The 22798-nt window shown below is 36.1% G+C and overlaps 3 protein-coding genes across 3 annotated transcripts in view; all 3 read left to right on the top strand.

The window, feature by feature from the left end:
* The first annotated feature begins 1902 nt into the window (after window positions 1–1902).
* LOC116842121 (UDP-galactose transporter senju) lies at window positions 1903–4196 on the top strand. Its single transcript, XM_032810866.1, has 6 exons — window positions 1903–2165; window positions 2519–2633; window positions 2803–2849; window positions 2947–3086; window positions 3178–3321; window positions 3397–4196. Exons 1-6 carry the CDS (start codon window positions 2078–2080, stop codon window positions 3868–3870), a joined length of 1008 nt encoding a protein of 335 aa, XP_032666757.1. The 5' UTR covers window positions 1903–2077; the 3' UTR covers window positions 3871–4196.
* A 3735-nt stretch (window positions 4197–7931) lies between these two features.
* LOC116842128 (protein wntless) lies at window positions 7932–13561 on the top strand. Its single transcript, XM_032810875.1, has 12 exons — window positions 7932–8170; window positions 8572–8759; window positions 8892–8997; window positions 9076–9200; window positions 9305–9460; window positions 9554–9731; window positions 9824–9951; window positions 10061–10066; window positions 10141–10302; window positions 10414–10641; window positions 10729–10882; window positions 11342–13561. The coding sequence occupies exons 1-12, from the start codon at window positions 8065–8067 to the stop codon at window positions 11440–11442; spliced, it is 1638 nt and encodes a 545-aa protein (XP_032666766.1). The 5' UTR covers window positions 7932–8064; the 3' UTR covers window positions 11443–13561.
* A 962-nt stretch (window positions 13562–14523) lies between these two features.
* Window positions 14524–22798, top strand: part of LOC116842130 (ubiquitin-conjugating enzyme E2 H) — a 62422-nt gene continuing 54147 nt past the window's right edge. The window contains exons 1-2 of the mRNA XM_032810876.1: window positions 14524–14986; window positions 15605–15940. Coding sequence (XP_032666767.1) covers window positions 15888–15940 — 53 coding nt within the window. The 5' untranslated portion in view covers window positions 14524–14986; window positions 15605–15887. The remainder of the gene's footprint in view (window positions 14987–15604; window positions 15941–22798) is intronic.

The raw sequence follows: 22798 nt of genomic DNA on the forward strand, positions 1-22798 counted from the left end.
TTTTTTTTTTTTTTTTTTTTTGGTTGTGTTCACGAGTAGCGTAAATAAGTAGCAAATGGAATAAAAATAATTATCAGCGAGTGGTCCTAATGCGTTTCTAATATATTTACTACGTGCTCTTATAATAATACTTGCATTTTGTAGGTCATTGTATAGTGAAATGTTTTAATAGATATAAATTACATTGAAGATATAAATTACATTAAATGGGTATTAAAAGCAATATTTGCAGGCAAATACCCTTTGCACTGTTTGTTGTCATAGTTTTTCTGACATATTTTAACTACTTTTTGTTGCAAAATATATTTTGATGATTATAATTATTAATTAAATCTACAAGGGAAATAATATAATTTCGTTTCTTTGTGTAGTTCTGCACGTATAAAAGGCCGATATATTGCAATTATGAAGTATACAGAATGTAAATATCCAAGTTTTTATAGCATATTCTATTTATTTTAATGGTAAAGAAGAGTCAGATGATCATATCAGCTTTCTTCATCTGACCATGCAGAATATGTTTTTAAAATTTGGCGACATATTTCAAGCATTCTGTATAATTCTGCATCTATACTGTATGTAATAAGTTGTAGAAATTAATAATTGCCTCATCATAATCTGTGACAATACAAATTTCAAAAACAAATGCTCTATCGATAAGTATAAATGGATTTTTTTACAGGTATTGTTCAAATATTATGTTTTGAGGACATTGTTTACATTTATTCACATAAGCCATTCAGATGCATTGAGATGAAACAATTTTCAGTATTTGAAGATTATAAAGGATCTATTGGGAAATTGGACATATATAATATATATATATATGTGTATATATATGTGTGTATGTACATATACATATAAATATGTGTGTGTGTGTGTGTGTGTGTGTATGTATGTATGTATTGTTAGTACAAGTATTATCTCTCAATGCAGATGAACACATATTATTCAACATATACATAATTTTTAAATTCTTAATACACATCATATGTGTATATGTGATAAAACTTTTCCATGTACGTGCTTCCAAATGTATAATTTGGAAAGAAAAAGTGCAAATGGACAGTTACATAGCAACAATCGAAAATCGATTTAAAATTAAACGTATTAGTATCTCGATAACTTCGAATACATGTTTATAGATGTATATATAAGAAAAAAGGCCATGTAATATAATATAAAGATAATATATATAATATATAAAATAAAAAAAATATATGAAGATAATATATAAAAAAGATTATATATACGCGCGAAAAAAAACATAAATTTGTCTCCTTTCTCTTTTTTAATTTTACATTAAATTTTTATTATATAATAATATTTTTAAATCAAAATATAATTCGTTTTAGAAGTATTTTTTAAATATTGTAGTATTTTATAAGTGATATAGTTAAATTTGCAATTTTGATATTTTTGTCAAAATGAACAGTATCCAATTATTATGAACGTTATCCAATTATTTAAATTGACTGTAGATTACACAGAGTCGATATCACATCGCTTTAACCGATATATGACGTTCACCGATACGTTATCAGAATTATGTTCGCAGATAGTGAAGCTTTTAAAACAAACCTACGTAGCTTCTACGGGAAAGAAATAGCGAAAAAATTATTCATTGGATATCGCCGCTTTTGCAATGATAAAAACATAATATGAAGAATTTAAACTTATATTGACCAAATTTATTTTTTTTTCCTCTATATGTAATGTTAAGCGTAACAAACTGGATAAACTAAGTTAAAATAATGTATGTAAATTTTAGTTATATAATATAGTTGTCGATTTTGACGTGATATTCAATAATGGTAATAGATGCAAATACACGTTTATTATGAGAAGCTATGTATATACGTATGTATATTTATATGCTTCTTTCCGAGCCACACACACACGTACAGTGCCTAATGCGAATGCGTCTAATCTACGTAGTATCAGTCAGTATCCGGCCACCAGCGCTTCGTGTTGGTTTGTACACTGATACCGGCGACGGAGTGACTCTGCCAAAGATGATTTATAAAAATCGCTAAGGTTGAAGTCACCGACCAAGAAAAGCCGACGTCGTCACGCAATGGTTGGGATAAATTGGAACGAATTGTTCCCAGGAAGATGGACTCCTGTCATTTTTATCTCTTACATGACTCTCTTTGTAAATCAAGGTACATCGTTTTTGTGCGATGACACGTTTCCTAAGTTTTTCTTATTTATATCACGTTGCAGAATTGTTCCAAATAATAAAGACGACGAGGTTATATATTTTACATGTATAAGTACTCACTAAACAATCAATATTTACAGTATTGTCTACATTTTCTGTTCAGTGCATTATTTATCTTATCATGGATTATACAGCAGTTTTTTTTACATAGGTGTTATTTAATATTATTACAGGTATTATTGCAATATGTTATTTTTTATTATATTTGATTTATCAGTATGTTAGCCAAGTAGTAAAGTTAAGCCCAGTTAAGAAGCATCAGAAGAAAAATATAAGATATAATAATTGTTACAGGTATTCTTGTGACATGGTCTCAGAGAAGTGGTCGTTATGAATATAACATTGTAGCAGTTGTATTGTTGACAGAAGTTTTGAAATTAATCATATCTGTAATATTATATTGTAAAGAGTAAGTGAAACAGGTTTGAATTTTACTTTTGTATAATGGATAGTTTATACATGTTAATTCATTATTTTCAATTTAATTTTCAGCAATAGCATGCTTACTTAAGTATATTTACTTTTGTATAATGGATAGTTTATACATGTTAATTCATTATTTTCAATTTAATTTTCAGCAATAGCATGCTTACTTTACTTAAGGAAATAAAAACAAATAAAAAAGGTGAGATAGAAATAGTGATTCTAGAGATTTGTATATAATATTTTTGCACTGCATGATTGAGATTCAAAATAGACTAAGAAAAAATATTTAATTTTAGTACTTTTGCTGTACATGATACCTTCGCTTTTATACTGTCTCTACAACAATCTAGCGTTTGTTAACTTGGCTAGATTCGATCCCACGACTTACTATGTTTTGCTGCAACTTCGTGTTGTATTCACGGGAGTCGTTTTTCAGGTATACATATCGAAGAAATATTTTTTTTTTCAATACATGTATAGAGGAACAGTGGTTGAGCAATGAGCAATATACAAATTCTTTCTTCTAGGTCATTTTTAACAAAAAATTATCGGCGACCCAATGGTTCTCTTTAGTGCTCTTGACGGTCGGTTGTATGGTAAAGCACTTTGACGTCAGTGTTCTTAACACCAAATTGCATATAGATAGTTCTCTACTTTTAATTTTTGTACAGGTATATTGATCATCATATCGATAATCCTTGTAACTGGTAGCACAATGATTTTCTGAAGGCTTTTTTTACTTTCAGACAATATGTTCTTGCCTAGCCGGTGTATATAACGAGTATTTACTCAAACAGCAAGGTGCAGACATCAACATATTTGTACAAAATGTATTTATGTACATTGACAGTATTTTCTGCAACATTGTAGTAATTGTTGCATTAGGTATATTTGAAAATTGTTTTAATAATATATTCAGTGACGTTAATATTAGCGCGTTTATACAACCCGTAGTGATATTAATTATGTTAAACAATGCATTCGTTGGTATAATAACAAGTTTCTTTTTGAAGAATTTAAATTCTATACTTAAAACATTTGCTAGCGCGATGGAATTAATATTTACAGCGCTGTTCTGTTGGCTTCTATTTAGTATACCTATTAATACAAACACTGTGATTTCTATTGCTATGGTGTGCTTTGCTGTCTTACTGTATTCGAGAAATCCAGTACAAAACACGCAACCAAGAGAGATAGAGAGCAAGAGCCTTTTAGTATGAACAACAGTATAAACAACTTCAGTATTAAATATGTTTAATAGTCAAGATTATGATGCTAGAACAGTACATATTACCATTAATATTAAACTGCTATAAGTGCAATTTATTGCAACACAACGATACAAATCAAATAATTTAATAATTATATAAATTAATATTAAGATGGTGACTGAATGCGACTAAGCGAAAATATTGTAATTTTCTTTTAGGATATAAATGAAATTGAGCATATTGAGATATATACACATGCAAAGTTCCATTAGCATTTATGACTTTTAAGATATTTATATAATTTGATAAAATGAATGACTGGATAATCAAATTTACGATTATTATTATTATATTTTTACATGCCATCTCCTTGTATAATTCGAAATTTATATAAACGAAATTTAAATAAAAATCTATGTTCAAAAATTTCTTTATATATCACACACATACATATACATACATATATATATATATATATATATATATATATATATATATATATATAAAATAAAGTTTAGTGACAGTTATATCAGAATTAAACAGAAGCAACGTTATAATTTTAATATGTATAAACAGTACAGATTTAAAAAATACCCAATGCAACAATTACTTCAAGCTTTCAAGTGCTTTTTGAGTTATTTTGCTATTTATTTTTATCTAACAGAAGTTGCAATATGTTGAATTTCGTTTATATATATGTATTTTTTTTAAGGCAGATTTATATTTCTGCTATTTGCAGAAATATAATCAGCATTCTGCTAATATTTATATATCTGCTGATTCTGCCTATGTTTCAATATAAAAGTAAGATGCATTTGTTTGTTAAATCTATCACTACCTTAATTGGCCGATATGTATACTCATGGACAGTAATGACACATGTATAATGTAGTTTTTTAAAAAGTTATCATTTGCTGGCTAACTTTATATAATTCTGCATACAAGATAAAAATGCGGTAATAATACAGGGAGTGTTCGGAAACGTTATCCGGGTGCTCTCTCTCTCTTTGGCTACGTTCGGAAACGTCACTCGAGTACTCTCCCTCTCTTTTTACCTCACTCTTGTATTTCGCTCACTCCAACGGCTATCGTCTGGTAGTGTGCACACAGTGTGTGTTTCCGAACGCAGCATTTATCTTATTCTTGTATCTCTCTCATTTCAACGCAGCGGGTGATGTTTTAGACGTATCTTCGCCATTTATCACAGGGTTGTCGTCGGTGTAATTACTTACATCTCTTATGGCTCCTGCACACAGAACGCGGTAATGTTTACCGCGCGGCAAAAGTCCGCGCGACAGCCAATCAATATGTTGCTTTTCCGTAAGAGCTAGAAGGTTATTACGGAAAGCAGCATATTGATTGGCTATCGCGTGAACTTCCGCCGCGCGGCAAGCATTACCGCGTCCTGTGTGCAAGAGCCATTAGGGTGCTATTTTACATACGACAAGCTTTTCGGATACGTTTATTGGTTGGCGAGTAGAGTATTTTTAGGTTCTCCGTTTGTCAACCAATGAACGTATCCAAAAAGCTTGTCGTACGACACGTGAAATATCAGCCTTAAGCTGGTGGCACATAGAAAAAACTTAAGCAATAATGGCTCCTGCACACAGAACGCGGCAAGCATTACCGCGTCCTGTGTGCAAGAGCCATTAGGGTGCTATTTTACATACGACAAGCTTTTCGGATACGTTTATTGGTTGGCGAGTAGAGTATTTTTAGGTTCTCCGTTTGTCAACCAATGAACGTATCCAAAAAGCTTGTCGTACGACACGTGAAATATCAGCCTTAAGCTGGTGGCACATAGAAAAAACTTAAGCAATAATGGCTCCTGCACACAGAACGCGGCAAGCATTACCGCGTCCTGTGTGCAAGAGCCATTAGGGTGCTATTTTACATACGACAAGCTTTTCGGATACGTTTATTGGTTGGCGAGTAGAGTATTTTTAGGTTCTCCGTTTGTCAACCAATGAACGTATCCAAAAAGCTTGTCGTACGACACGTGAAATATCAGCCTTAAGCTGGTGGCACATAGAAAAAACTTAAGCAATAATGGCTCCTGCACACAGAACGCGGTAATGCTTGCCGCGCGGCGGAAGTTCGCGCGACAGCCAATCAATATGATGCTTTCTGTAATAACCTTCTAGCTCTTACGGAAAAACAACATATTGATTAGCTGTCGCGCGATCTTCCGCCGCGCGACAAGCATTACCGCGTCCTGTGTGCCATAAGACGTAAGCAGTAAGCGAATCAGCCAATCACAGTCGTTGATTCTTGGACCGTAAGAAGAATCAACGACTGTGATTGGTCAATTTGCTTACTGCTTACGTCTTACTGCTTAAGTTCTTCTGTGTGCCACGACCTTTACGACCAAGCTTACGCAATTTATGTATCTAATGAATCGTCCTGTAGTTTTCGCGATTTTGGTCCGTTGAATGCCAGGTTCGCATCCAAATTATCGCTAGAAATGCCGAAAATAATACTTCACACTGCGTCTGATATCCTGCATACGACGATACGATATTCAATAGTAGAGTTCCTTTGTTAGAGTTTCTAGCTAGCGACATTTTTATCCTATTGGATATCGGATATCGGGCGCAATGTGTATCCTCCATAAGTCTTGCGTATTTGTCGTTATATCGTCGAATAAGCGCGCGAAACGGACAGTCGGGAGTTCCGAAAAAAGTATCGTATGTTTGTCGTATTCGTGTTATTGCTCCAAGTAAATAAGTTTCGGTTTAACCGCCGACACGATAAGACGTGTCTGAATAAGTTCAGACCAGTGATTTTTGGAAGTTGCCTTGGAACCTGCCAAGACCTTCATCATTAATCATTCATACTTATCTTTCCCTTATAGAAATATCATACTAAGAATCATTGATAATTACTTATTATCCAGTATTTTTAATACTGAAAATAAGTAATTATCAATGATTCTTAGTATAATATTTCTATAAGGGAATTACTAATGGTGAAAGGGCCACTTTCAAAGGCCTGTATACCAATTCGGACGGACGGACGGCTCCAAGTAAATATTCAGAATACAAATAACATATGGAGTTATATTTTGGAGTATCCAATAGCCATATAACAAAAACAAGAAATATTCAAAGTACTACGACGGAACAGCCGGGAGCTAAAATACTAGATTGCGAAGAACTTGATTGTCTGGATGAAGGAACAATAGTCTGTAATAACAAACTGTAAACAAACTGTAAACAAACTGTAAACAATAGTCTGTAATAGTGTTAAATTAAATTAAATTAAATTGCGTATACTCTATTAACTTGCATAAAATATATATTTTATATTAGCGCCCTTATAGAAATATCATACTAAGAAATACTGAAAAATTATTAGTGATTAAATATTACCAGTAATTCAGTAATTTTTTGGCCAATACTTAATTTCTGGTGAATACTGATAATAAAATTAATATTAAATATTGATAGTAATCAAATACTGAATTATTATGCGAAGGTGAAAAATGAGAAAATCATAATGTTTACAAAAATGTACTTATATTTCTAATTTTCTCATATCTCATAAACTATTAGATATCGAAGGTTGTCAACACATTTCAAACTTTCGTGAATCCTCCTGCGATAATTTCGAAAAAAATTTTAAACAAGAGCGTGTATAACCAGAAGTCTATTTGACCCGCTATTCAGACCCGCTGCGTTCGGATATTCATACTACCAGAGCCATTATTCTTGAAATAGTTGCGTATACGTAAGTTTTACTGTGCAGGTTTAATCGTACCATAAAATAGCTGCACAGTAAAACTTACGTATATGCAACTATTTCAAGAATAATGGCTTTGGTAGTGTGAATATCCTAACGCAGCGGGTCTGAATAGCGGGTCAAATAGACTTCTGGTTATACACGCTCTTGTTTAAAATTTTTTTCCCTATTTTCTTTTATATATTTATTTTATCTTTATTATTAAAATGTAACATTGTGCACCAATCTGGACATATCTTACGAAATTGTTTTATCGTCGTAGATGAGAAATCTTTCAATACTCCAAATTTGGCTTGCTAACGTTGGTATTGCGTTGGCTTCCATTTTGAAAGACGATCGAAACGTTTATTGTTTGCGCGTCGGCCGGGTCAGACAGTTTCGGCGTTCATGTGCTGTTGAAAAATTATCTTGTAACGCGAATTTGTCGTAGCTCGTCGTGCTACTGTCGTAATAGCTGAAAAAATGCAGGGCACTATAATCGAAAACCTGAGCGGCAAAAAGCTATCAGTGCTAGTTGTGCTTTTAATAATCGCACAAGTAGTTTGCTTCCTTATAGGTGGCTTAATTGGTAAGTAATGCTTTAAATAATCGAGTATTTGCGTTTTAGATTACGTATTTTTATTTGTATGATTATTTTGTTTCATATAATAGTAGATGTTGCAGAAACATTATATTTATTCTTTGTTTTTTTTATATTTTACAGAAACATTATATTTATTCTCTATTTCTTTTTTATATTTTACATGTTTATGCTTTAGCTTTTTAAGAAATATATTTCAAGACCATGTTATTGTTATCTTTGTATTATATTGTGCTTTTCTTCTTCATTTTGCTTATATACTGATCAGTTTGTGTCCTAATTAATGAATTAATCCAATTAAAATGGAAAAAAGGTAAGGCAAATTTAGCATACTATATATTTATATTTTGTATAAACCAGTATGGGCTAATATATATATTTTTTTTTAGCACCTACTCCTGCGAGTAGTCAAAACATTCTTGGTACACCATGTGAGGACATTCGTATCAATGGATCTGAGCTTGGTGGGAACAAGTGGTTTTATTCAAGAGGAAAAGATGCTTGTACTCCAGTTGATATAAATCGCTATAGTTCAGATAGTCATCATCAAGCTTATCAAGTTGTGTACACATTTCAGGTATAATAAAATAATAATAGGTTAAAATTATCTGTTAATAATAATTATTTGTTTATTTTTATTAAATTGTTTATATATTAAATTATATTATTATTATTACAAAGTGGAAAATAATAAAATCTTTATTTATAGATGCCTGTTCCACGCAACAGCATGCAACTGGATTATTCAAGATGGCAGCAAAATTTAATAGGTGTTTTACAAGTGGACATAGTTTATAACAGCCAGATTGAAATTGGTAATGTATTTGCTGCTATTGAGATTTCCATTGACTTTGATAAATCTTTGTAATTTCATTAATTTTTCTCTTCTATAGCTTCTAGGACAAAAATCACACTGGATGCACGACTAGCATATCGAAATAAGGGAGATCCAGATAATGCATGGAAACCATACGCTGCTTCTATTGTAGAGAGAATCTTGGATTGCAGCATAGATAATGTGAATAAACTTTCTTTCTTATTATCATTAATGCATAATTGTCTGCAGGATTTGAAGTTACAGCTAGTCAAATATAAATTTTTAATTTTATAATTTTCTTGCAGAAACAAGACCAATATAATTATAATTGTGTCGTTGTACCATTATTTGAGTTGGGATCTTTGTATCATGATTATTATTTGTTAAATATTCGTCTTCCTGCTGACACTGACAAAAATATCAATCAAGGATTAGGGCACATTGTTGATTTATGGCTTACAGTAAGTACATCAGAATATGAAATCTTTGTAATAATTCTTATTAAATGACTTGCTTTATGATGAAAATTATCTAATGCATTATTTGTGATATAGGCTATTAATCAAAATGGAGGATTCACGAAAGTGTGGGTGAGTTTAAAGACTATTTACTTCCCAATAGTACTAGGTGTTTTAGCTTGGTACTGGAGAAGAGTGCACATGCTATCCAGACCACCCGCACTTTTGGAATACATGCTCTTGGCTTTGGGTTCTGCCTTGACATTCCTAAATCGTATGTCAACTACATTTTTTCTGTAACATCATTTATATTTTATTGTTTATATCGTTTATTATTTATAAATCTTTGTTTTATTGTATTTTTAGTTCCATTGGAATATTTAACACTCGCTTATGATATGCCGTTTATGCTTCTGTTGGGTGATATTCGACAAGGAGTATTTTATGCAACATTATTGTCATTCTGGCTTGTATTTGCTGGTGAACATCTAATGGTAAGAATAACGTTTTTGTCGTTTAAAAACATCATCTTTTACGATTATAACTATAGGTGACACATTCTTTTTTGTTTCTTTCATGTGTGGATTTTACGTTCTTCATTAGATTCAGGTGAGTGCTTTTTTATTTTTTCTCAACATTTTTATGTTATTGTAAATAATATGATTTTATAATATACGTTTTAGGAGGGTGAACAAAGTAATTCATTAAAGTGTTACTGGCGGCATCTCTCAGCAGTCGGAACCGGGTGTCTTTCACTGTTCGTCTTTGATATGTGCGAACGCGGTGTACAACTGAGAAATCCATTCTACTCGATTTGGGTAACCGATGTTGGAACAAAGCTAGCAGTATCCTCTTTTTTCTAGAATACTTTTTATATAACATTTTATATAACATTTAACTTGATAACAGAATTTTTTAAATAATTCATTGAATTGATTTCCTTAAACGAATAACAGCTGTCTTTTATTATCTTGGCTGGCATATCGGCAGGAGTATATCTGCTGTTTCTGTCTTATATGATATGGAAAGTATTTACAAATATTAGTGCGAAGAGAGCAGTTTTACCAAGCATGAGTTCGGCACGACGTTTGCATTATGAAGGAGTTATCTATCGTTTCAAATTTTTGATGATAGCTACGTTATTATGCGCATCTTTGACTGTTATCGGCTTTATATTAGGACAGGTAAGAAGCCACTAAGACTTTTTATTTAAATACATATTTTACATCCCATACGGTTGCTATTAATTATATTTAATGTTTTTGGGATAGGTTGCAGAAGGTCAATGGAAATGGGATGATGAATTACAGTTGGAAATGACTTCTGCCTTTTTTACTGGTGTGTATGGAATGTGGAATATTTACATCATTGCATTATTGTGTCTCTACGCGCCTTCTCACAAGCAATGGCCAATTGAACCATCTGGTAAGAATACAGAAATTCTTATTAATTTGGTAAGAATATAAATATTTCAATTTATACGTGAAAACGTAATTGAACATCTCCCTGTCAAGTTTTGCTATTTTGTACATAGTATGTATAAATAATTGAGTTTATATTTGAACATTTTATTTAACTTTATTTTTTAATCAATATTGATATGTAAAAAATATATGTAAAAATTGATAAGTAAACTTTCTACAAATTTATATGTAGAAAGTGTATTTTTTATTTTTCATTTCTCATGTTTCATTTCTCATTTTTATTTGAAATTTATGTAATAGAATACTGCATACGCAGTGTGTGGTTAACATTAGAACTTCTAATTTTTATTTTCTACAAATTAATTAAATAATTAATTTTATACAAATTAATATCATATTTTTAATTTTTAATAATATATTTATTACGTTTGTAAAATAATATAGCACATTGTTTTTTCAGAAAATAGTGTTAGCGAAGAAATCGAATTCTCTCCCTTGCCAACTGATCCAAACGAAATGCTGTCTTTAACTGCGTTTGCACGAAAAGCAACAGTAGACTAAAGTACATATTTATATCTGTGTATATTTGTAAGAAACAGGAGGAGATTAACAAACTCTTACACTTAATGTACTTAATTGTTATAGGTAAAATTTTTGTAAGTAGGATTGGATTTAGATTTTTCACTATTTATTAGGGGCACAACACACTGACTGATAATACTCTTATAGTAACGCAATTTTATATGCCAAATTCGATTATTTATTGCTTCCGATGTTTTTTGTATACTTCTTTGTAGAATCATATTGTATATGATAAAATGATAAAAAGAAGGTCATTTCATCTCACTATGTGTTATAAGTCGTCAGTTATAAGCACAAATTCTGAGATACATTTGAGATATGATCTGTTGTTTTTATATACATATTATTTATAGATATTTATATATAGCATATAATGCAATGTGTACATGTAGATTAAAATACAAAACGACATTCAACAGTTAAAATTAAATATTTAAGAATATAATGTAATAAGACAATCAAACATTTCGAAAGTTGCGCTCGAATGAGATGAAATGACTTTACTAAGTAAGCAGCTAATCTTTATGATTCAAATAGGATTTATGATTTTATATGTATGTATATTATTATATTACTTCATATATAGACTTCTTGAGTCAGAGAATCTTCATTCGCAGAGCTTATACTACTAGATGAGACATATTTTGTTTTTTTAACGAATACATCGATGAACTTTCTTAATTAAGTTTTTCGCCAAATAAGAAAATCGAGGAATTTTTTTCAATATATTTTTTACAAATTTAGGAAACTTCAGCAATTATATACTTTTAAAAGTATAAAAAAGAGAATATGTGAGTTATATTCTGCATTTATTGTCAATGCAATATCCATTGTTTCATTCGGTTAGCAACAAAGAGCAACAAAGGTTAGTACAATGCTGACAGCATATAGCATTGATAGTATATATTAAAATAAACGTTTTAATATTCTTTCGATAATTTTTAATCTGACCACGTAACTCATTTGTTAGTATAAGAGCTGTGAGAATCGCATATTTATATGATTAGTTAAATTAGTAGGGAAAATTTTTTATATATTGCAGCATTCCATACTTACTTACCGAAACGTTGCAAGTATAAAATATTCGTATAAAATTTATTGTAATTAATCGGTAATATAACGAGTAGATTTAGACAATGAAATTTATATTAAGAACTCGTAAGATGCTTATTACTTGTCATGTATTATGCATACGATGTGAACGGAGGCAGGAATCCTTCATGAAGAAAGTAACTCTTAATTCATTATTAAAATTATAAAAATCTCGTATTATTATACATATCATTATTGGGCATTCATCTATCATTTGCAACACATTGCATTCGCTTACGATTAATAGTATTAGGAATCAGTATTCATTATACTTATATAATGTGGCATACATTTCGAATGCAAAAAATCTATATAGAAATTATGTGCCAACTTATTTAAGTCCATCATCTAAAAATATACTTCAGCATTCTATTAAGCATACTATACTATTTTATACACACATACAATATTAATGCAAGTCTTTCAACTTACGCGTGCACTGCATAGAGATTTTTACAAAAATTTATAGGTGAAATCAAAAGTTGTTCAATGACATTTTACATACCATCCTGTGTACTTAATCTAACACTGAGATACTTAACGCAGTACTTATAGAAAGTACTTTAGATTACAAGGTAGCATTTGATAAGTAATGTGCAATAAAGTTTCTCCATATTTCTCGATTATCTTTAACGTTAGTGCATATTAATCACTGAAATAGTATAATAATATTTAAACTAGGCATACACACAGATGAAGTTTATGGGTGATAATTTCGCTTTTATAAGTAATCAGTTCTCGGATTACCAATTCAATAGTGATTCAACGATTAATTATATGTAAAGCCCTTTAATAATTTTTGTTAATGATTAATATAATTTCACCGTTAATTATGATCTTTAGCTACCGAAGAGAAAACAAACTGCGTATTGTACCGAAAGTAATTATATTTATAAGTAATTCCGATATGTGACATAATGTTGTACAACTATTTTATATTGAGCGACATTTTATAATTTAGTAATTTTTATACATTTTTTAAATAAATAGATTTGTTGTAGCTATATTTCTGCTGTTTGTGCGATATATATACGACACGTCTAATAGAGTAAATGTTCAAGTCGATATATGTAGAGTATGTCAGAAGATTTTATAGATAATCGATAATAAGTATTGTGACATTTCAACATTCAAATATTTATTGTATATTTTTCCTAAATATAATTATTATCTTATCCAGACGTATACGTTCCAGAATTTATGGAAACAAAAGTGGGCAATACATCTGGCCACGATTGTATGTAAGCGTGTAATTTTCACGTTATTGAATCAGAGCGATTGAAATTCAAATTCGTATTCCTGCTACATTCGTAAAGAATATGGCGGCGTGGCCAGGATACCGTGTCGCATGTCTCCGCGTCTGAAGTGAATCTCGTCGGGATTCAAGACTGCTTGACAGCTGGAAGACAGGTTTTCTCTTCTATAATTTCGCGTGTTTTTGAATAGACGTATTATTATTAGGTTTTATAATAGAGAATCTTGTACGCAATAACGCCGTAACGTGATATGCGTAACTACCAACGAATCGGTAGTTGGTCACTGTTACAAATCTATGATTTTGATAAAAACGAAAGAGATCGAAAGAGAGCTTAAAGTTTCCGTGCACGAGAGCCGCAAATGTTTAACACGTGCGAAAAGATATATACTCTATCAAAAAGTAAATAATACAAGCTATATGATGTTAATATAATTTTGTAATAATATAATTTTGTATTTTTTAACTGGTATATACAATGGTCCCGTTCAGCGAACATGATTGACTAAAAATGATTTATGACTGGTGTATACTTTTATAGAATCACCAATAATATCCATTTTTCCGAAAATAGATTGCTTAACCATTGTGTTCGCTGAACATAGCCAATATGTTAGAGGAAGTGCCTAACTTCAAATGCGAGGGCACAGGTGACCGCGTTGCGCATGCGTGGAGCATCGCTGCTATCGCTCGTCGGAGGCAGCAGCGTCGGTCGGATAGGAGAGTCCAGTGTGCAAGCGACGAGAACGTAATCAGATGGTGGTGAAGACCGTGGATTGACAGGTCGCGGGGTGCACGAGAGTGAGAGAGAGAGAGAGAGGGAGAGAGAGGAAGAACAAGCATTTACGCGACGACGGTGGCATAGGCTCTCTCTCTGTGGCAGGGACGAATTTTTTTCTGTGTGTATGCGCGCGCGCGCGAGAGAGAGAGCAAGCGAGAGAAATAAACAGCAAGGAAAAAAGAACGAGAGAGAAAGAGAGACGGGCAAAGCGACTGGCACGAGTGAGAGAGCACGGCTAGTCGACGAACGGGCTCGTCATCGACGGTGACGAAATGATCCGCTAGCCTCGTGCTTTCTGGCCTGGCCCGGACGACAAAGAGGCCGACGAGGACGAGGAGGAGGCGAACGTGTGAAACAGGAGGTGACGGAGGAGCAGGACGACCACTCTTGTCTGGGTAGTTACGAGCTTCTTCGGGAGAACGAGCAAGGGAGAGAAAGAGAAGGAGGCAGAGAGAGAGAGTGAGACGGATTGCTCGCGAGGAACGTGTACACAAAGAGACGGACACGTACGTGAAACACGCACGCTTACGACGCGCTTCGTGCGGAGCAAAACGAACGGGAAGGAAGGACGGAAGAACAGACGGACAGAGACGGGACACGGTAGACACAGACAAACGAACGGACAGTCGTGCGCTATGACGTTTCATCTCGCGTCGGATTATAAATCGCGTCGCGTCTCTCTCCCTTCGTTAGGGCGTCCTCGCTGCGGGATCCGGTCGATCGACTGGTCGATCGTCGTGCTTGCGAGCGCGTTCTTTGTTTTTCCCTTGCCTCCGTCCGTTCGTCCGTCCTTTCGTCGCTGAATGTGTGCATATCCGTCTCTCTCTGTGTGTGCGCGCGTCTCTTTTTCTCTTTAACCGAGCGCTCCCTCCTTTTCGCTCGCTCTCTCTCTCTCTCTATCTCTCTCTCTCTCTCTCTCGTTCACTCTTACTATATCTCTTTCTCTCTATTTCTTTCTTTTTCTGTCACACGGTGCGCTGAATATAACGCTTGGTTTACATCGTCGGGAACAGAAGTGCGTTGCCACAGTGCTCAAGTACGACCGCGAGGGCTGCTCTCTCCCTCGCGCTAAGGGTGTCCTCGGAAGGTATCCGTGAGGCGCTCCATCCAGGGGGCCCACCCGGGCACGGCGGCCTGTGATCGGGCTCAGCTGATCCACGCGCAGCGAGCCAGAGGAGGAGAAGGAGAAGGAGGCGGCGGAGACGGAGGAGGAAGCGGCGGTGGACGCTAGCAGCGCTGCGGGGCGCAAGGAGGGACTCCTGCCAAACACAGCCGGACGATCAGCATCGATAAAATATGTCGTCCCCCAGCGCCGGCAAGCGACGTATGGACACGGATGTTATCAAACTGTATCCTTGGACCAGCTATAAACGACGACCTGCCCCTGCCTCTCCCCTTCTGCTCGTTAAGTACCTCTACCTTCTGTGCGTTTTTTACGTAGTGGCCCACGTGAGAGCGGACGACGCGCCTCCTTGCACGCGTCGTGCCCCTCCGCGTGTGCGTGTATGTGTGTGTTGTGCGTCGTGTGTACAGAGTGCTGAATAAGCCTGCGCTGCTTCGCATATCCGCGGATTTCGCGACCTGTTCGATTTAACTCATACGCAATCGCGGTTTCGAACATCGCGAATCTTGCTGATCAAAGCGTGACATGTCGAGACTCCGCGCAGCTAAAGTCTGCTCCGAAATGAAACGAGGGACAAGGACTCGTTATCTCTCTGTTCGCGAAAGTCCCTTCTCTCTCACAGAGCTTTCTCGTATTCAATCATTGGCGGATCAAAAGGTGAAACGCACTGTCGGAATGGGATTTCACAGCAAGATCTCGTTCTCGATCACTCCGTTTCTAATCCTAACGCGCGCGATTACGAAGCTGGTGCGCGTAGCTCTTCAGCAGTCAGTACGCGTGAGTGCGTGGGCGCATGTGTGTATACGTGGTGAATCGCTGGCTCGCTTATCGAGCGCGCAATCAGCTACATTCTACAGTAACCGCGTATCGTAGAGCACAGTGCTCTCGGGAAGCTCACTGCAAAACGATGTTGAAAACGCGCCGCTAAGGCGATCACGGGGACACTTAACTCGTCGTCGCGCACAGATGTTTTTAACTCCGCTGAGACTCCTGGACGACTCGTAGACAACAGTCTACATGCGTCTTTAACGCGCGAGCGAGCTGTCGCTAATCCTTTTGTCTTTTCTCTCTCTCTCGCTCCCACTGCTTCTCCTGGCTTTCGAAAATACTCGTCCACTTGCTCCGTTATTTGCACTCGCGAAATTATTTCGCGAGCAGTTGTGCTGTTGAATCATAGGAACAAATGTTGACCGACGATCGCTCGGCTTAAGTAAATTTCAACGACTTTGTCCTTGCCGCAGACAGATCGGTCTGTCGAATAGCGGGACATGTCGTTACAATGCAATGAGGTAGAAGGTATTTAAAGATGTCCGAATGTAGAAGGGCTTCGGAATGCGGAACGTTTACATTCCTGTTCTCCTTGTCTCTCGAAACTCTCCTCAGCACCGACTTTGCATATTTTTTCTATTGCTTCTCCTTCTCCCCCTTCTTGCTTTGCTGTCCGCGTCGTCCCTCGTGCTACAAATAGAATGCTGTTTCTGGAAAGATTTGGAGTTTTTGCCGTCTCTCGCTGGAGATCCTTCGAAATGCTGTGTCCAGAGTCGCGGGGACAAAGAGAGAATGAAAGAGAGATGGGAGAGGTAGAAGGAGAGCGCGAGCAGCCAGGAGCGTTAATTGAGACGTCACTCTCGTTTGCAGTTCGTGGCGAATTCGTGGCGCGGGCGACGCGAAGTGACAGACGCCTTAGCACGTGTGTGTAAAAATAAAGTGGCGACGACGTCTGTATCTGCGATCTTCGTTGACGCATGCACGAATAGGTCGATATGTATCGCGAAATTCGTCACGCGACGCGACGACGGAAACACGATGATTTCGTCGATCACTTGGACTCGATTAATCGTAATCAACTATCGCGAAATCGACCAATGCTCCCGCCGATGCACATTTTCGGACACAGTTTAGATAAAAATAGCAATGTTTGCATACTATTAACATTGTTACGCAACTTGGGACATTCTTACTTTTTTGGTTTTTAAATACGAATATTTAAACCTTTAATATAGGAAGAAAGGGGATACGCGATATATATATATATATATATTCAATATATACCTATATCCCACGTTTATATTCGTATTTAAAAGCAATAAGAATGTTCAGAGTCGGATACTAGTATCATTAATGTTTAGGCATTGATTATTTTTACCTTTTTCCCCTCTCTGTTTGAATTAAAGCTCCGACTTGGAAGAAACGCATCGCAATCGGGATTCTTCGCGCGGAATTTGTGAGGCCAGAATCCATTGTGCAATTAATGGAAAGTTTGATAGATGACTGCTTTTAGATGACGCGTTCTTTTTATCTTCTCGAAGCGGGAGAAAAAAAAAGAGGGAGAGGGAGAGAGATTAACTGGCCGATGCGCCTGAGAGATAACACGCTGATAGTGGAAGAAAGAAAGTTTAATTAACGCCAACGCGCGGCGTTGGGGCCCGTAATCGACACATTTGTTGTTTAACTCTGCAGTCGCGCGATGCGCGACTTCCTCCGTCTCTTCGTCCGCGAAGTGAGGCGGCGCGTTCCAATTCTCGATACTTCGTCGATACTTAGATATTTTTTTTATCTTCTCCTTTATTACGCGTTGTCGAACTTTTTACAGAACGACGACGACGACGAGGAGACGGTGATAGCGCGGCCGTGCGCATCCGTAATATAATTCTTTTATTCATCGCGATAAACGCGACGGGTTCGAAGGTCGCGACGGAGAGCTTCGGGGATTATTATAGCGCGGCGAGAGGAGACTCCTCGAGATACAGGGACGTGAATCGATACACGCCTCGGGAAATACATCGTGCGTTTAATTATCGTAGCAAGGAGAATTATCTCGCGGCGCAAGCGAGCGAGGCTAACGGCGCGATGCGTTTACACGTCGTGGCGCGATATTATATCGCCGGCAAGATATGGACATAAAGAAGGGGAAAAAGGAAATTTTACGTAAAAGGCACGAAAATATAACAGTTACGAGCAAGTGAACGAGCGGGCGAGCAAGCCTGCGTTCGGAATTAAAATTGACGCGATAAATAGCTACCGGACTGGAAAATAAGTGTAATCCCACGGCTTAATTATCAGCCTCATATTCACCGCGAATTGAGAATCGTACTCCATACACGTTTTTATGAATTTCATTTACAATAAATATTTCTCCTCGAGAAATTGGTATCCCACTTTTCTAGTGGGAAACGCGACTAATGCAATATCCCATTCTCGACGCGGTTTAATTAACAAGCTTAATGTTAATGTAGTTGAATTGACAAAAGATCACTGTGCCGAGCGTGATAAGTGATACCAAGAAAGATACATGCTGCGCTCAAGTGAATGATATTTCACGAATTTATTTCATAAGTTCATCACACACATCAAGTTTAAAACACATTTGGAGTTCTAATAAGTTTATTATCTTCATCAAGAATATTGAATAATAAAAAGGATAATAACATATTTACTTAAATATAAATATTTTGATTTTTAAATAGAATAAAGAATTGTTTTCATGGAAAGAGAGAGAGAGAGAGAGAGAGGGAGGGGGAGAGAGAGAGAGAGAGAGAGAGAGAGAGAGCTGAGATTTTAAGAAAATATATATTTTTTTATTTGAACAATATTTTTCTTTGTATAAACATATGTAATATTAGTGCAAGTAAATATGTTATTAGTGTCTAAAAAATAAATGTTTTTTCTTTCTGTGTAGAAGGATACTTTTTTGCATTGAAAAAAAGAACGGTTGATCTAACTAAAATTATAGTTTATTAAAATTATAGTTAATGTAATTATACTTAAAAATTTTTTGGTATAACTATATTTTTTGACTGTTCTAACACAAAAATGATAGTAGTAACATGCATATAATATAAGGTTATTATCACTAACATTATAGTAGAATCATTATTTATAATGATTATTTCTTTTTTTATGTGATTATAGTTACAAGTACTAAACATTTTTTTCTTAATGTGTGTGTAATTATCGGGTCGAAATGGCACGTAATTTCACGAGATTCCAAACGTAATGATGTACGTTACATAAATACGTTGTATACAAATTGAATTCGTACGAATGACGGATACGAAGTGTTGCCGAAATATTCGAAACCGGTCGTATTTACGAAAGTCGCGCGATCGGTACGATTGTCGCGGATTCCACGTCGACGAACGAAAATCAAGATCTCCCGACTCGGCCCTCGAATCGCACGTCAGATCCGCGCGATATTATGGCCTATGCGTAAACACATCGTATTCGCGACGGTGTCTCTTGGCTCGCGGATCCTTTTTCTCCTCCTCCTCCTCCTCCTCGCGAAATGCCGTGTTGTCGTGTGAAATGCGAGCGTCGAGATTATTCTCGTACACGCGTGCCCGCCGAACTGCGCCTCGCGCAATGCAACGCGCGGAGAGATGCAGCGGGATAGTAGCGTTTGCGATCGATGTAACTCCCGGTCGCGCCTAATTTTATGCGCTGTCCGGTATTCGTAACAGGTGGAATACAACGCGCGCGGTTCGATAATCCAATTTGCTCGCTCGTTCGTTTGCTCGCTCGCTCGCTCGCCAGTCGCGCGAGCTCCCGCCGTACGCGGCACAGCTCGTTAACCCCGGCGTGTTAAGTTGCTTTCTCGAGGTTACGGCCGAATGAGATAACTAATGCATTTCACGACACATCGCGTACTTTCGCTATTCCTGCGCGCCGGCCAAGTGACGATGCAAATCGCGCCGGCGACTCTCAGACTCTCTCCGATCGATCGCTCGTTGATCTTTCCCAGGTAGACAGGTGTACGTGGGTTTGACAGCAGCTTTTTTACTAGTCGATCTGTAAAGGTTGCGCATCCCTTACGAGTGGTTTATTCGGCGCTCGTATTTATTGTAAAGAATGATGAAATAGAGATAGGAAAATAAAAGAAATTATCGAAATGTACTCAAAATGATGTCATATAGAATGTGATACGCACTGAGGGAAAAATTACCTTAAAATCAACAAATATTTCTTTGATGGGTGCCATTAACATATTTATTTAAATCTAAATTCTCTTTATTTAAACCAAATATATGTAATTTAAGACATTTAAAAGTTTCCTTTATCGCGCGCGATTGTCTCACGTTGTGATAATAATAAAAGTGTATCTGGACAAGTTATCGGGAACCTCTCGCTCTTGGACGACATGTATAACGCGCAAAAAAAGTGTAATGGCGAGACTCAGTACTTTAATCTAAAAAGTGTAGCGTGCGTCTAACTACTGATAAACCGTCTTTGTTTATCGCGATAACGCCGTCGTCGGTGATGGTAGCGCGCACTGTGCGTGGAAGGAGTGTCGTGAAAAAAATACTTGAGAACAATGTTAGGCATTAATCAATGAAAATTTTCTTTGGCTACAATAAGCGGCAGATTGTTCATCAAAATTAATCGATCATCAATATCACATTTCATTGATTGATGAACGGAAAAAATAGAAGAAATAGAATCAAATATCTGGTATAATGGACGAATTGAAATTCCGGTTGAAGTTATCAGAATTCTGTTCGAGTTAACAAGATTCTGGTTTTAATCTTACAAGATTTCTGATCCATCAAAACTTGCAATTGTTTAAGTTGAACAGTTGCAAAGTTCTGGTTCAGAAATTTAATCAACATGAACAGAACTCTGATAACTTTAACCGGAATTCTGATTCGCTTATATTTTATCAGATATTTGGCTAATCTAACCAAATTTTTTTCTCTGTGAAATCAATTATTAATCGAGCATTGATATAATTGCTTGTACACTGATTAATTTGCTTGATGTACTTGATTAATGGGTAAAATTTTCTTCAACTAAAATAATCGGCAAATCAATCATTAAAATTAATCAGTCGTCATATATAAAATTACAAGTAATTTCATCGATTGATCCAATGAATTAAATTTTAATGTGATTTATATACTGATTAATAATTATATCCTGATCAATTTTCTTTGATAAAATTTTTTTTGATAACCGGCAAATAATAATAACCGGCAAATCAGTAATAAAAATTTATCGTCATAAAGTCGCAAGCAATTCCAGTGTTCGATGAAATTAATTATTAATATATTTTCTTTGATAAAATCTTCTATGGCAAAAATAGTCGGCGGATCAATAATCGAAATTAATCAATCGTCATATGTAAAGTCATAAACAATTTCATCGATTGATGAAATTAGTTACCAATCAAACGTCAAATTGGTACGATTGATTGTACACTGATTAATAATCAAACTTATCAATTGATAAAATTATTCGCGATTACACATGTGGCGATTTATCAGTTTTGATCATAGAGTTGCCGATTGTTTTGGTCTAAGAAAGTTCTCATCGATTAATGCCCGAGAAGCAGCGGTTCATTCGATGATGCTCGCCGCCGGCCGCGATTATCGCCACCGCAAAGTTGATGCTTATGCCCTCGCGATGTTTTCAATATTGTATAACTCAATTCATCGGTTAATCGTCGCGCGGTTATCGATATTCAGCCGAAGACAGCGGGGACCTTACGGCGGTTCACGTGAAAGCCGCGACCTTAAATCGCGCAGATATCACACTTGCTTGCGCAACGCGTCGTAGAGAACATCGAACGTTTGTTTTCGCGGTGACGCGCGGCCGAAGAAAATTCGCGAATCTTCTCAAAACAAACAACGTGACACCGCGTGTCTCATTTCTTAACTCTTTTTCTCTTTCTTCCTGTCTCGCCTCCTCAGTTTCCTCTCACCCCTCTGAATCGGATTTGTCGCATTTGCCTTCCAGAGCTCGCGTGCGCCGCTTAAAAATTCAACGGATTTATCTTCGTACGAACGAGAATGAAAGGGCGCGTGTCGGTCTCGCGTAATCTCCTTGTAACGTGCCTTCCTGGCGCGGCTTTTCGGTTCTTCTCCTCGCCCCGCGCGATATCGATCGCGCCTCTGTCGGGGCGTGCACATTAATGTTGCAAGGCACCTTGACGAGCGAAACAAATTGGATGCGTCGCGTTCGTTCCGCCAGGCGTGTGTACACGTGCATTTTCGAGTCTCTGGAAAGTCTTCGGCTCGCATGACCGACACACGATGTGTCAGTCGTCGCTTGTGGCAGTGACAGTCTATTTTGAGTCTCGGTCGTTGCG

Source organism: Odontomachus brunneus, unplaced genomic scaffold (genome assembly GCF_010583005.1).
Source record: "Odontomachus brunneus isolate Ranch 3 - 2012 unplaced genomic scaffold, Obru_v1 Obru_scaffold_021, whole genome shotgun sequence".
Taxonomy (NCBI): Eukaryota; Metazoa; Arthropoda; class Insecta; order Hymenoptera; family Formicidae; genus Odontomachus; species Odontomachus brunneus.

What these genes read in the sequence shown, in the direction of transcription:
- LOC116842128 (XM_032810875.1), top strand. Translation starts at nt 8,065, where the DNA reads ATGCAGGGCACTATAATCGAAAACCTGAGCGGCAAAAAGCTATCAGTG. An exon ending in TGGATTGCAGCATAGATAAT is followed by an intron (nt 9,201 to 9,304) that starts GTGAATAAACTT and finishes ATTTTCTTGCAG; the next exon opens with AAACAAGACCAATATAATTA. An exon ending in TTGTTGATTTATGGCTTACA is followed by an intron (nt 9,461 to 9,553) that starts GTAAGTACATCA and finishes TTTGTGATATAG; the next exon opens with GCTATTAATCAAAATGGAGG.
- LOC116842121 (XM_032810866.1), top strand. Translation starts at nt 2,078, where the DNA reads ATGGTTGGGATAAATTGGAACGAATTGTTCCCAGGAAGATGGACTCCT. An exon ending in GACTCTCTTTGTAAATCAAG is followed by an intron (nt 2,166 to 2,518) that starts GTACATCGTTTT and finishes TAATTGTTACAG; the next exon opens with GTATTCTTGTGACATGGTCT. An exon ending in TACTTTTAATTTTTGTACAG is followed by an intron (nt 3,322 to 3,396) that starts GTATATTGATCA and finishes TTTTACTTTCAG; the next exon opens with ACAATATGTTCTTGCCTAGC.